This window comes from Ovis aries, chromosome 25 (assembly GCF_016772045.2).
Source record: "Ovis aries strain OAR_USU_Benz2616 breed Rambouillet chromosome 25, ARS-UI_Ramb_v3.0, whole genome shotgun sequence".
Classification (NCBI taxonomy): Eukaryota; Metazoa; Chordata; class Mammalia; order Artiodactyla; family Bovidae; genus Ovis; species Ovis aries.
Window position 1 is genome coordinate 32,769,905 of NC_056078.1, and position 13,493 is coordinate 32,783,397.

The window sequence follows — 13,493 nt, forward strand, 5'->3', positions numbered from 1 at the left end:
TGGGGTCGCAAAGTCGGACACGACTGAGCGACTGAACTGAGCTGAGGGAAACTGAGCCTGCAAACTGAGCAGCACGGCTAAAATAAATAAATAAATATTAAAAAATAAACATTTAAGGCAGATTTTCTTTTTCCTTTTTATGTCCAGGGTAAGATTCTGGGGTTAAGCAATTTGGACTGGACTAAAATGGCCCCAAAAGGAGTGCTAAAAGATGCCAGGAAAGCTGGCATGGGCCCTGGAGTTTAGAGAAAGTCATCACTCTTCCGGGCCTTGGTGTGAGAGGGGGCACCGGTGAGGGAAGCACAGCCTGTTGGCCATCATGAGTCTGGGCCCCTCCTCCTGGTTACCCTGACTTGTATTGCCTCCTCTGTGGACCACTGAGGCTCAGTGAGAGCCTGGCAGCTGATAGTCTTCTTGGTTATAAGCTCCTATGCCACACCACAGCCGACCCTGAAGGCCATCCCTCAAGTCTTATTTACAGCTAGACAGGTCACAGCTCTGCTTCTGAGCCCTGCTGACCCGTGGTACCAGAAGCCAAGGAGAATATAGGCACTGGCCAAAGGTGGTCAGGTAGAATGGAGATGTCCAGGTGAACTGCTCAGCCTCCTTCAGACCCTGACCATCAGGAGCAAAGCAAAGCAAGAGAACATGGTCACCACCAGCCTCAGTGAGCAAAACCAAGCCATCCTCATCTCCAGCCCAGAAGAGCCAGCGCCACCGGGGAAGACACAATTCCACCCACAAAAGCAGCTCAGCTTCACAGAGCTTGTTAGAAACACTCATTTCCAGCCCCACCCAGACCTACCAAGTCAGGAACCCTGGTGGGGAAGCCAACAGCCACCTCCAGGTAAATCTGATTCCCCATAAAGTGCGAGAACCTCTGGTGTGAACCGAAGTTGCACCAGCTGCCCAGAGTGGTTTTCCAATCCCTTGACCTTTTGGCCGTCCAGGATCCACTACATTGAAAAGCATCACCCACTGACGTCCAGGGGATGCCCTGCTTGGTCAGCACAGGACTGCAGCTGGGCTCCCTGTGGACTTGGAGAGGAAGGAGGTGAGATTCCAGGGCAGCAGCAGCCGCCTCGCCAAGCTCCCAGATCTCCCAGATCAGCTACTTGCTCTTGAATCCTTGACTCGGGGTCAGTCTGCAGAAACCCAAATCAAGACAGACAGCAAGGGCCTGTTGCTTTCAGGCTGCTCCTGCATCTAGAACGCCATTCCTGGAAGACCCCACTCAAGGGCCACCTCCTCCCTAGAGCTTCCTGACACCCCTCATTAGACACAGCTACTCCTTCCCCTTGGTTTCCTTGCTCGGTCAGTCACTTCCCTCTTTAGGGCTATGGCCCACATGGTGGTGTGCCCCACCAAGTTCCCATGTTGAAGTCCTTACCTCCCCAGGTGTGGTGTTAGGAGGTGGGGCCTTTGGGAGGTGATCAGGTCATGAGGGTGGAGCCCACATGAATGGGATTAGTGGCCTTATTAAGGAGACCCTAGAAAGCTCTTCCCTTTCCTGCCATGTGAGGTTACAAGGGGAAGGCACCATCTGTAAACCAGGAAGTGTCTCCCCAACCCAGGACACTGACTCTGCCTTGATCTTGACTCACAAGCTTCCCAGGATGGTAAGAAATGCATGTGCGCTGTTCCTGAACTGCCCAGTCTAGGCTCTGTGACAGCCTGGGCAGACTAAGACAGCTGGCTAGCCTGTAAAACCCGGAGCCAGGTCCTCTGTGATCTCTGTGAGTGTGGAGCACAGGCTCCACGGGGACAAGGCGCTCCCATCACTTCATCAGAAGTGAAGTGAAGTCACTCAATAGTGTCTGACTGTGTGTGACGCTATGGACTCTAGCCCACCAGGCGTCTCTGTCCGTGGGATTATTCTGGCAAGAATACTGGAGTGGGTTGCCACTTCCTTCTCCAGGGAATCTTTCCAACCCAGGGATCAAAACCAGGTCCCCTACATTCAGACAGATTCTTTACCATCTGAGCCACTAGGGAAGCCTGTCCATCTGATAAACTGAGAAAAAAACAGCCACTGGGTCCAAAAGGACCAGAGAAGGAAGGGTCAGAGGGCACAGGGTCAAGGTGCAACCCTGCCTCGATGCTCATTCACCCCACTATCCTTTCAACCGGAAGCTGGACTTTAAAGGAATCCTTGCTGGGATAGTAAGGAAGCCCTCCAGCTCTTTTTCCTGCCAATAAACCAGGACATCTCTCTCTTTAAGAAGAAAGCTCCCCTGTTACTTTAATTTGTATGAAATTTAAGGCTCACTTTGTAAATGTCGCCTCCAAATCTCTCTTCTTCTTAAAATTTCTCGTTACCCAAGATGAGGGGGGGAAAAAAAGGCACCTGAGAAATGAGGTCAGGATGAATAGGGAGGAAAAAATATGATTGCCTGAAAAGAGTGTGCCTCCCCTGGGCAGATCCATGGGGCCTACTTAAATAACAGTCCAGCTACTTAAATGACAGGCCACATGGGGTGGGGAAAGCCTCAAAAAAGCCACATGTGCTCAGCTGATGAAAAATGCCTAGAAAGATATGGCAACATTTAAGTCTGTTGGTATGTTGTTAGCAGGGTGAGGCTGGAAAGCTAAAATGGACAGACTACCTGAGGACCTAATGGAAGCTGGGAAGAGGTGAGGGACAGCCAGGTACCAGCTGTTACAGGGAAAATGCTATACCCAAGATTCCACCTATCAATTTTCTCTTAGCTGTGTATAACTTGCTCTTTTCCCAAACATTCTTGGTTAGGGAGATAAAAGCGGGAAAGTGAAAATTATATTTTTATTATAAGACCTTGCCTTTCCTTAGGTTCATGGAGAAAGACCATAACAAACAAAAGCTGCCAGTCTCCATCTGACTCATCAGCCCCTCAGCCAGGGCCATGGTGCGCCTAAGACAGCCAGGAAGGAGGTGCTCTGCCCATCGTTAGGTTCGGCTGAGTCAGGAGGAATTCCTCCTGAAGGTGCTGCAGTGGGCCATGGCTGACCCTCCGTTCATTCCATTCCAAGGGACTGGTCCAAGCTGGCCACAGACATTCCAGTGCCCTTGCCTGGGACCAGGTTAGGTCAGCTCATCTCCAAACAAGAGGGCTGTTAAAAGTGGATGCTGAGACCCGTCCTCAGAGCTTTTGAAGCCCAAGAACCTGCATTTCTATCATCTATCTGGGTGCTGCTGGTCCAAGGACCACACTGCATGAGCAGTGGTGGACACAGACAAGAGACAGGGGCTGGGGACTGTGCTGAAGACCTTCTGGGAAAGTCTTCTTTGCCCATCAGGAGACACAAGAGGCGATGACCTCCTTCATCCTCTGGGCCACTAGTGATGATAGAGACGTTCTTTTATCTGCTCTGTCTACCACAGTAGCCACTAGCCACAGGTGCTATAGAACACTTGCAATGTGGCTAGTGTGTCTACTGAAACTAGCGATTTAAATTTCATTTCACATTAATTCACTGGAATTTAAATAGCCACATGTGGCCAGCAGTTCCCACAGTGAGCACTGTAGCCCTGGACGCTGTCAGGTCCAGATGTGACGGCTGCCCCTGCCATCAGCGGGAGGGAAGACACCACACAGAGGCCCGCAAAGTCACCCTTGACGTACTCAGCCCACCCTCAGCACCTTCACCACGCAAGATCACACATTCCTCTCATCTAGGGCGGTATGAATAGGTATTCCGTACTGCTGCAGCCAAAAGCCTCTGGCCAATACAGCCATGGGGACACTGAGGTCAGCCTGCAGAGAAAGGGGCTCCTCACCCCAAGGTCAATGCTGACTCTATGCAGAAAAGCAAGAGGAGGAGAGCTTGGCTGCTGGGGAACTGGAGAGGTTTTGACCTGAAGGGATGCACGCGGATCTTGAACATCCGAGATCTGGGCACAGACAGTGAAGTGCAGCACAACACTGCTCTCTGCCGGCCTGCCGACACGCATCCAGGGACACGGGTGACCCCTCCATCAAGGGCCAACTGGCGGGTCACTGACATGACGCTTCTTCCAAAGTACACAAAGGTCCGGCCGCACAAAAAATAACTTCCTACTCATGCCTGAAATTCCACCATTAACAATAACTGCTGTGGTTTAAGCACTCTCTCTAGAATCTCCTTTTAAAATGCAAATGCTCCTAGGAAAGGCAACACTTTAATGTGAATGGGTTGGTCACTGGCCACTGTACCTTGTTCCCAAGGGAAAGACAGAGCTGGAAAAGGGTGGGACAAGAGAGGTACGCTCAGAGCTCAACCAGCTCAGTTTTACAAAAACCCATCTTAGCGCTGCATTCAACCTGACTGCCCCACCATGCACTTCCTGAAAGCCAGTCCCACGTTCAAAATCCCCGCAACTCCACCACTCAATCCCTGTATCTCACTGACCCAAAGCGGGCAGGGCAAAGTGAACTGTGGTCTCAGCAGAGTCCTCCCTGAACCCTAAGGAGGATGTGGGGACCTCTGAGGGGCTGAACTTTGCCCCACAGATGGATGCTAAAGTCCTCATTCCCAGTAAACGTGAATGTGATCTTACTAGGAAACATGGTCCTTACAGATGATCAAGTTAAGATCATACTAGAGTAGGGCAGGTCCCAAAACTAATGTGAACGGTGTCCTGTTTTTAAAAGAAAATTTGGAGACACATACAGAGAGAGAGCACCATGTGAAGATGAGAGTGGTGCACCTACAAGCGAAGGATGATCTGAGATAGCCAGCACGCCGCCAGAAGGAGAGACCCGCTCCTGGGGTCCTCGCCGAAGGATGATCTGAGATCGCCAGCACGCCGCCAGAAGGAGAGTGGCCTGGGAAAGACCCGCCCGCTCCTGGGGTCCTCGCCGAAGGATGATCTGAGATCGCCAGCACGCCACCAGAAGGAAAGCGGCCCGGGAAAGACCTGTTCCTGGTGTCCTCAAGGGCACATGGCCTTGCGGACACCTTGATCTCAAGACTCTGGCCTCCAGAGTTTGGACAGAATAAAGTTCTCTAGTGTAAGCCACTCAGTGTATGGTGCTTTGCTAGGACGGCCCTAGAAAATGGATACAATCTTCCCTCTGGTACTCCTCTCATCACTCTGACCTTACTTACAGTGCCTACTCACCTATCGCCCCAGTAGACCCTAAGATCCATGAGCACAAGGACTACATCTGCCTACTCACCACTATATCGTAAGCCCACGTCTGCCACCCTGGAGGTCCTCTGGATCAGTCAGATTAACTCACAAGAGGCCTTTCCCTGGCTAGTTCCAGAATCTCAGACATGAGACGTCCCCTCTCTGAGTGTCCATTTCCCCATCTGTCTATTGCAGGAAAAGGAAAGAATTGGACCAGATCACATCTGTGAGCCCTTCTGACTCAAAACCTCTAGCACTCACCACCAAAGGTGTCAAGGTCAGACCAGGACACAGAGCCACACTAGGGTGTTACACACAGCACAGGTGGGACACAGGGGACAGGCCACGGAGATGCGGGAAGACTGGAAGACTATGACAACTTTCCTCCCCTGAGACATCTCCAGTGACAGCAGGGACGGCCTCCCTCTATGGCTTCTGGAGCCCAGGTGCAGAGACTCACACCTGATTCAGCATGAACTGGCGACTCCTGCCCTCAAGGCAACACTCACTCCCTGTGGGCTGCTCCTGCTCACAAAGGACAGTTCCCAAAGGGGTCGGTCTCCTGGACAGCAGGCACTAGGCGCTACGAGGCCGGGGGCTGAGGGCAGGGGACAACAGGCTCTCTGAGAAGTCCTGTGCCCTGACAAAGTGGAGGAATGGTGACACGGGTACCTCCCCAGCACGTACGCCCCTGCTAACAGCAGAGTTCTGCCCTCCTCCAGTAAGAGGACGTGCCGATGAGGAACAGGTGAATAGAGATGACTCCACGAGGGAGGTGACAGCCAACTTCCCACCCATGTACCCAGCGCTGCCCTGGCTCGCCCCTAGCCCCCCGCCTCCCTAAGGTCCTCCAGAAAGGAGGGGTCCCCAGGAAGGAGGTACTCACCCACACTGCTGAGTGAGCTGCTGCTCTCCGAGTCTGAGGGCATGATGGACAAGACGCTGTAGGTGGAGCCTGCAGGCAGAAAGAGGGGCCATTTGTTACTGATCCCAAAGGGCTCTCTTGTCTACACCCCAAACCACTGTCAGACCAACTGACTTCAGTGAGCGCCAGGCTGAGAACCAGCACGGCACCAGGCACTAGACATCAGAACCACGGGCCAGGCAGGGGAGACGTGGTCGACAGGCTCTCCTCTGTGGTGCTTCTGTGCCAGCTGCCGCCTCACCTTTGGCCACCTTCTGAGTGATCTCTGCACGCGCAGAGGACAGCTTAGAGTCAGTCAGCTGGCTTCTTGTCAGGACATCTGGGGAAAGGCTTACCTAGCAAGGGAGCCACACATCCAGGTGACAAGGGGCCTGGGGATTTCCTACAGGTTTATATCAGGGTGATTCTGGCTTCCATATAGAGAGTAACAGAGCCTAAGTAAGCGTCTGTCAACCTTTTGTTCTTCATGCCAGACTGTTCTGCTCTTAGGTTCTAACTGTATTCAAGCTCAGTCCTCAATAATTTAGTCAGTGGCCACCCCCTGATTAACAGTTACTCATAAAATTGTGAGCAATTACACAGTCACCAAAGCTGGGGGATAACAAGTTTTTCAGGGGCAGAGAGGTTGACACTTGTTGATTCCTAGTGGCAGACACATAACCACCATGGTTTGCGTTGAATTCAAATATCTTCAAAGCCAGGATGTTACCTGCCTGGCATCAGGAAAAACCTCTGGGTCAAGAAATCCAGGTCTAAGCCCAGCTCTTATCCACATGTGAGCAGCTGGCCAGTGGCCTCCGTTTTCTGGATCGCTATTTCTCAAGTCTGTAACATGAAGGGGTTCTCAACCAGATGGCTCAGGAGGTCCTTTCCCCTGACGCATTTCAGAGATAATGTTTCCCATGATGAACGGAAACAAAGGTGTGCTTTGCTCACCAAGACTACAGATGACACAAAAGCAAAAGGGTGAGCGAATCAACCCAGAGACTGAATGGGAGTTGAAAAAAGCACAACATGCAGAGATGGTGGGTCAAATAAAACAAGACAATGGGAAGAATGCAACGTTTTGTTCTTAGAACCAAAAGAACTACACAATGAAGGCGTGTGTGTACCGGGCAAAGTGGGTGAGCCAGAGATGAGATTTTTGCAATAAAGCCTTTGAATGAGCCTTAAGGCTTTGGTGTCAGAAAACAACCAAGAATTAATGAGACCGTGGACTCCAGGATCAAAAATGCAGGGTCACATCTAAGAGGTTCCCTCCCATCTCAACTGTCGACTAGCTACTCTATACCTGTATACCCTCAGAGGGGAAAGAAGAGGGATAAAGACATGGAGTGAGCAGGGGAGAAGGAGAAGAGCAAGGAAACTCATGGAGGAGGGGAGGAAGAGGTGCACCAGGGGACAGGGAAGACCCTGAAAGGATGGGAAAGACATGGAGGGGAAAGATGAAGACTACACACAGCGGGCAGGGCAACGAACAGCCCTGGCATAACAGACAGCGTGCTGGGGAGCTAGTAAGAGCAGGTGTGCCCACCAGAGAGAGACGAAAGGAGAGAGGGGAAAAAAGAGAAAATTAGAAAACAGCGACTTCGGTAAAGGCAAGCAGTGCAACAGTGGCCTGGAATGGCCAGTGGCCTCATTACCACATTTTCTGAGAATCTCTGATGAACCTCTGGCTGTGTAGCATGGATGGAAGAGGCTCGCTCAGGAAGTGGAAAGGACCCCCCAAAGGGATTCAACTTGTTCAACTGGCCTCCAACAGCACCCCTGAAACAGCTGCTGGGTGCAGGGCAGCGTGGCCTGGCGGTCAGTACTGCCTCGGTCCGAGAAGACCCAGGTGCTGGGGGCTCTCACGACACATGCATTCACTCCGTGCCCACCTGGCAGGGATACCATAGGTGGGCTCTGTGCATCGTCTGAAGGGAGATGGAACCCGAAAACCCCCGGCAACCCAGCAAGTCCTCTGTCGATTCTACTAAAAGATATGTAAGCGATGTTCAGTGAGCTATATCCTGCATTTCAAATTCAACCCACACGATTCATTTCTGTCTCAACAATGAGCATCACAGACTTCTCACAGCATTCCTCTTCCCCTATCATAAACATCAAGCATGACATAAAGATCTATGAAATAAAGTCAGGTGCAATGCAGCCAATCCATGGGTATCTTCAAAAACCAAGAATACCACAGCATGCCTATCTGCTAAACTCAACTGCTACTTTCTTAATTATTTTTTGCTGCTGTTATGGGGGGAGGGGGTGGTTAAAGGGGTTAGGGAGTAATATACCAAACCAGCCGGTGTGTTGGTGGACTGTTTTCAAAAGACAGCTACTCAGATAAAGCAGGCACCGCCTCCCGCTCACACCTCCGAGATCTGAACTCAGCCCAGCCCCGCTCATGACACCACAGGCTGCGCTCTGGTGATGCTCCCTGCAGAACGCTGCGCCTCTTTCTCACTATTGGCATCAGCAGCGGCCCATCTTCCAGTAAACCGCCCCTCCCCTGCAGATTGTCTCTCTCCTCCCCCGTGGTGAGTTTCCACTGTTAATTAAACTTGGCAGACACCCTTCCCTCTCTCCTCCCACCTTCCCCCCTGGCTGGGAGGAGTCAACTAGCCAACCAACACATTCTGTTCCTCTTCCCTGCCCCCTATGTCCTGACCTGATGGGGCTGTGGGGCCTGACCCGGGGGCGGTATGACATCTTTATCTGCATCTCCGGGCATTACCTCCCCCGAGCTGGCTGGCAGGGCTCCTGGGAGCCAGTGCTGGGGCTGCCAGGGGACGATGAAAATTGGACAAGGCCCAGTTTCTACAATGTTCCCAGGGCCTTAGACGTCATTCGGGGGGGGAAAAAGGTCCGAAGACGACACTGTCTTGGTCATGCTTTGTCTCTGTGGCTATTGTTGTCTTTAAAAGCCAGTGTGGTCAGGACTGTCGGGAAAAGGCAAAAGGAGTCACTTTCCTCCAAAGTCACGCGGTGTCTTTGCTAAGCGATGGCTTCCGAGGGGTGAGACAGACGTCACCTACCCCTGGGATTTCACAATCCAATCTGGAGGCCGACAGGGGTCCCATCTCACCGTGCCCGCTCCCCTGCCCCGCAGAGCCCCTCACCCTTGGCCATGTGAGCAGGAAGGAGTCCCCTTGAAGGCACCTGCACCCCCTGCCCGCCCACCCTGAACCCGAAGGCACACCCTCCACCTCTCACAGAGGTCTGGATGAACGAGAGCCAGCTTCCCACACCACTGCTGCCTCCACCGCCTCCCCCTCCACCCCCACAGAACAGCAAGGCACTGACCCTCAGGACGGTCCCACAAACTCAGACAAGCCAGTGCAGAGGTCCCAAGAGGACCCGGAGAACGTCGTATGATTGTGAGAGTTCCAGAGGAGAGCAGAGTGGGGGCCAGGTTCTCATGGCCATGTGGAGCAGAGTGATGATACAAGGGGTTCCCTGCACAGCAATTACCTGGGGAACCGGTCAAGGTGCAGGCTCTGGCTGGGGAGACCTGGGGTGGGGCCTGAGACTCTGCATTTCTAACATGCCTGCAGGGAGTGAGGTCCACAGGGGGACTGAACGCAAGGCTGACCCGAGTCAGCAGGCAGGCAGGGATGCGTGTGGGAGCCAGGCAGAAGCCCTGGGAGAGAGCTGGCAGACGGGACTGGCCTGGGCCACAAGCATTGTCTGCGTCCTTCCCCAGAGGCCGCAGTGCTAATTGTATTTACTCTGTGACTCAGCCCCACTGGGTCACAGAGACCACTTCAAAAGAACTTCCAGTAAAATCACCCAAGCGGTAACAGAATGCCCAGCCCTCCGAGGCCCCCTCCTGGGGCCTGGGCACCTCCCCCCCACCCGTCCGGCCCCCCCAGAACACACCCCTCCATTCACCTGGGGCTTGTAAAGGCCCTGGTGACTCACGCTTCCTCCCCATGAAACCAAGACACTGAAGGGGCTTGCTCCAGCCTCCAGCGGCAGGCAGAGTCCGCTCAGTGCTCCAGCCTGAGGCGACCCAGCTCTGGGCACTCGGAGGACACGCACCTCCCCCAGCACCCGGGAAGGGGAGAGAGGCAAGCCGCTCTTCCCTGGGAGCTCTGCGACAGGGCGGGGAGGGTCACCACCAGGCCACCTGTCCCAGCCCAGAACCCTCCCTCCGGCTCAGAGCTGACCACCCACGGACGGCCGAGGGCAACCAGTCACTCTCACGCCCACGTGCGTCCAACAGAGTCCCAGCACACAACTGAGCCCTGCGAGCCCGACACTGGGCTGGGTTCAAGAGGCAGAAGAGAAGCCAGGGGCTCGGGAGGCGACGTGCCTGCTGAGAGCCTACGGAAGGCCCTTCCCCTCGCTGATCCTGCGGAGCAGTGACCAGAATACTGACGGTACCAGTCGGCCTGGGTTCAACTCCCAACTCTGCCCCTCAGCGGCTGTGTACCCTCAGCCTCTGCCTGCCTCCACGTGCGCATCTGTAAAATGGGACAAGAGCAGTACTACCCTCACAGCGTATCAACTGAGCTAATATGAAAGGGCCGTGACACAGCTCGCGGCCCCGCGTGTCAGCTGCTGCTCCTGCAATCACACCAGACCTTCCAGCCCCACCGTCCTCAATCCCTGGGCCACCCATAAGGAAAGAGGTCTGCCAGGGTGACAAGGCTGAACAGTCCACAGTGACAAGCTGCTGGCCTGCAGAGCACTGATAACAACACCACCGGTCATAATAATAGCAGCAGCTGATACTGAGCCCTGTAAGTGCTGGGGTGTACTAAACTCTGCACGTATTCTCTCAGTGAATTCCCACACTAACCCTGAGGTTGTCATTACACCTGCAATGGCAGAGGAGAAAACAAAGGGTTAGAACAATGAAGTAACTTGCTTAAGGTCATGGGGTGAACAGGATACAAACCCAGATAGTCCAGCTCAACGTCTGTGCTACTGATCCCTAGTCACAACACTGCTGCCCAGCTCTAAAGGTCTGGCAGTCCGGGGAGACTTCATGGAGGAAGGGGCCTGGAGGCCGGTGGACTTGGACAAGCACCAAGAAGCCAGATCAGCCTGGAGGAGATGTAGGCCCCACCCCTCTGTGTAAGTGAGAAGTCTCAGAGCAGGGCCGCCCCTGTCCAGGACCTCACAGTTTGGAATCCCCCAGAGTGGGCTTGTCCCCTTCATGACAGACACTATGAGCTGAGTGGGGCCTGGGGACTAAAAGTGAGAAGAAAGAAAGAGGGATGAACTGTGGCTTTATGGCCCTGCATGTGCTACTCCTTCCTGCCCATCCCAATGTCCAGACCGTGCTGGGTGCTGAGACACTGGACTCCATGAGCTGCAGGGATGAGAAGGAGGCAGGCAGGTGAAAGTGCTGTGTGCTGAGCCTGCCTCCCCTGCTTCTAAGGACCTCGGGAGCTGCTGGGAGGGTGGGCACCTCTGGCTGCTGAGCAGCCCCGTTGCAGAACCACAGTTCAGTGCAGCTATGCCCCTCCCTAGGGCCTCAGCTTCCTCCTCCTTTAACAACATGGCCCCAGATCGTGAATGCGGAGACCCACGGTTAGAGGCTGACAAGTCCAGACATTTCAGGAGATGGGGAGTGACCGGGGCCCTGGAATGGAGCAGCCATGGAGCCTGGCACATTGATCAAGAAAGCCCTGCTTCAGGTACTTGACTCGCCCACCTCCGGGGGAGGGGGGGGGGGAAGCACCTTCTCCCTGCCTTGCACGAGAAGGCTGGTGCCTCTTGGCCAGGCTGGGTGACAGTTGTCACCTGACCTAGAAAGCCCAGGAAGTGGCCCAAAGCAGGATCTGGATGGCTCAAGGAAGGGAGGCTGAGCTGGTCATCATTTCCACCCTAGAGGGTAGGGAGGAGACTGATACAGACTTCAGGAGTCTCCTACTAAAACGCAGTGATGTAATGGAGCGTGTTCGTCATCACTGAGCACAGCCACACCTGATGGGCACCCCAGAACAAAGGATACAGATGAGAGAGAGACGGGGCCGGCTGCGGCGTCTCTGCTCTGCTGCCCTCCCCAGAGCTCATGCCCCTAAGTCAGCAGCCAAGAGGACACGCTGAGGTGGGACAGGAAATGGTGCGGCACAGGCAGCCAGGCTTCCACTGCGCTGCAGCCAGACACGGCACAGTGAGCACGTGTGCCCTGGAGTAAACTTCCGATCCGCACCAAGAGTCCGACAGACCTGCACCCTCCTCTCTGTCTGGCCTGTGCCTGCGTGGCCTGTGCTGCCCTCTACCACAGCCTTGCACCGCAGGCTGTTGCTACAACAACAGGCCCTGGGCCCACACCCCCTAAGCTCAGCCTTGCCACCTACCCGCAGTGTGACCTAAGCAAGCTGCTTCCACTTTCTGCCCTGCATTCCCTGGTTTATGAAACAGTTAGAATTATGGGCCATAAGAACTGAATGAGGAAAGGTAAAGCCCTGGGGACTGAGCCAGGCACACAGACAAGCGTTCCACCAACGCTAGTTCCCATTCTTGTTACCTGACTCTCAACCTTGAGTGTCCGCTCCCAATACCTGAATCCGGCCCTGCTATGCCTTTGTTTTCTTCCCCTCAGGATAAGGAAGCCTCCCATCCCCTTCCATCATTCTGCCCAGCTATGGCCAGTTTCAAGCCTTTCCAGCCTCGCTTGCTGATCTCTTGTCCTCTGAATCAAACAGAACAAGACAGAGTGCTCACTGTGTGCTGAGCCTCACACCAGGCCACGCTCCAACCTTCTCATGACCCTCACCTGCACATATATGGGCACTGGTCAGCCCTTCAAGAGAGATGGAATAACGGTGCTCTGCACAGACACCATCCCTTAGTAGGCATGCCTGCCCTGGGAACACAAAGCCCACTGCTTCACCAAATGCTTAGTGAGCAAACTGGGGATGCAGCAGAGAATAAGACAGAGAGAGTCCCTGCCCTCATGGCGTTCAAAGGAGTGCAGATAGCAGAGAAACAACTCAACAAGCAACTGCATTAGGTAGTAAGCGCTATGAAGAAAACTAGAGCAGAGTGAAATGTAGGGTGAGTGGGGTACGCAGAGAGGTGGCTGTGGTGGGACAAGGGTCAGGGGAGGGCTCTCTGGTATGTCACATCTGAACAGAGACCTGAAGGAGTCTGGAGGAAGCTGAGTGCTGGAGGAAGACTGTTCCAGGGAGAGGAACAGCAAGTGTAAAGGCCCTGGGGTCAGACCAGGAAGTGGGCAAGGACATGACACCCCAGGCTGGACAGGTCAGGGACATTCAGTCCACAGAGGCCAAAGACGGTCATTACAAAGGAAAGGCCTTGTCTTCATCAGCAACGAGTTGCCATTCGCCCCCCTCTTCCTTCAACAGCATTGACACCTCCCCCTTGCATGCTTTGTGTGATGCCTTGGCTATTACTGACCACCAAGGCAGCTCCGTCTGGGTCCCCAGGACTCTGAGATCGAAAAGGAAAGCCACTTACCCTCCCACCAGCCCAACAGCCCTGCTGGGTCTGAACCTGCTGAGA

The 13,493-nt window shown here is 54.0% G+C and overlaps 1 protein-coding gene across 10 annotated transcripts in view; it reads right to left on the reverse strand.

The window, feature by feature from the left end:
• Positions 1-13,493, reverse strand: part of DLG5 (discs large MAGUK scaffold protein 5) — a 120,670-nt gene that overhangs the window by 65,787 nt on the left and 41,390 nt on the right. For 8 of the 10 annotated variants that reach the window (XM_027962304.2, XM_015104464.3, XM_060406552.1 and 5 more), the window contains exon 2: positions 5,979-6,047. The exons of the other annotated variants lie outside the window; for them this stretch is intronic. In XM_027962304.2, the coding sequence (XP_027818105.1) occupies positions 5,979-6,047 (69 nt within the window). The remainder of the gene's footprint in view (positions 1-5,978; positions 6,048-13,493) is intronic. 10 annotated transcript variants of the gene reach the window in all.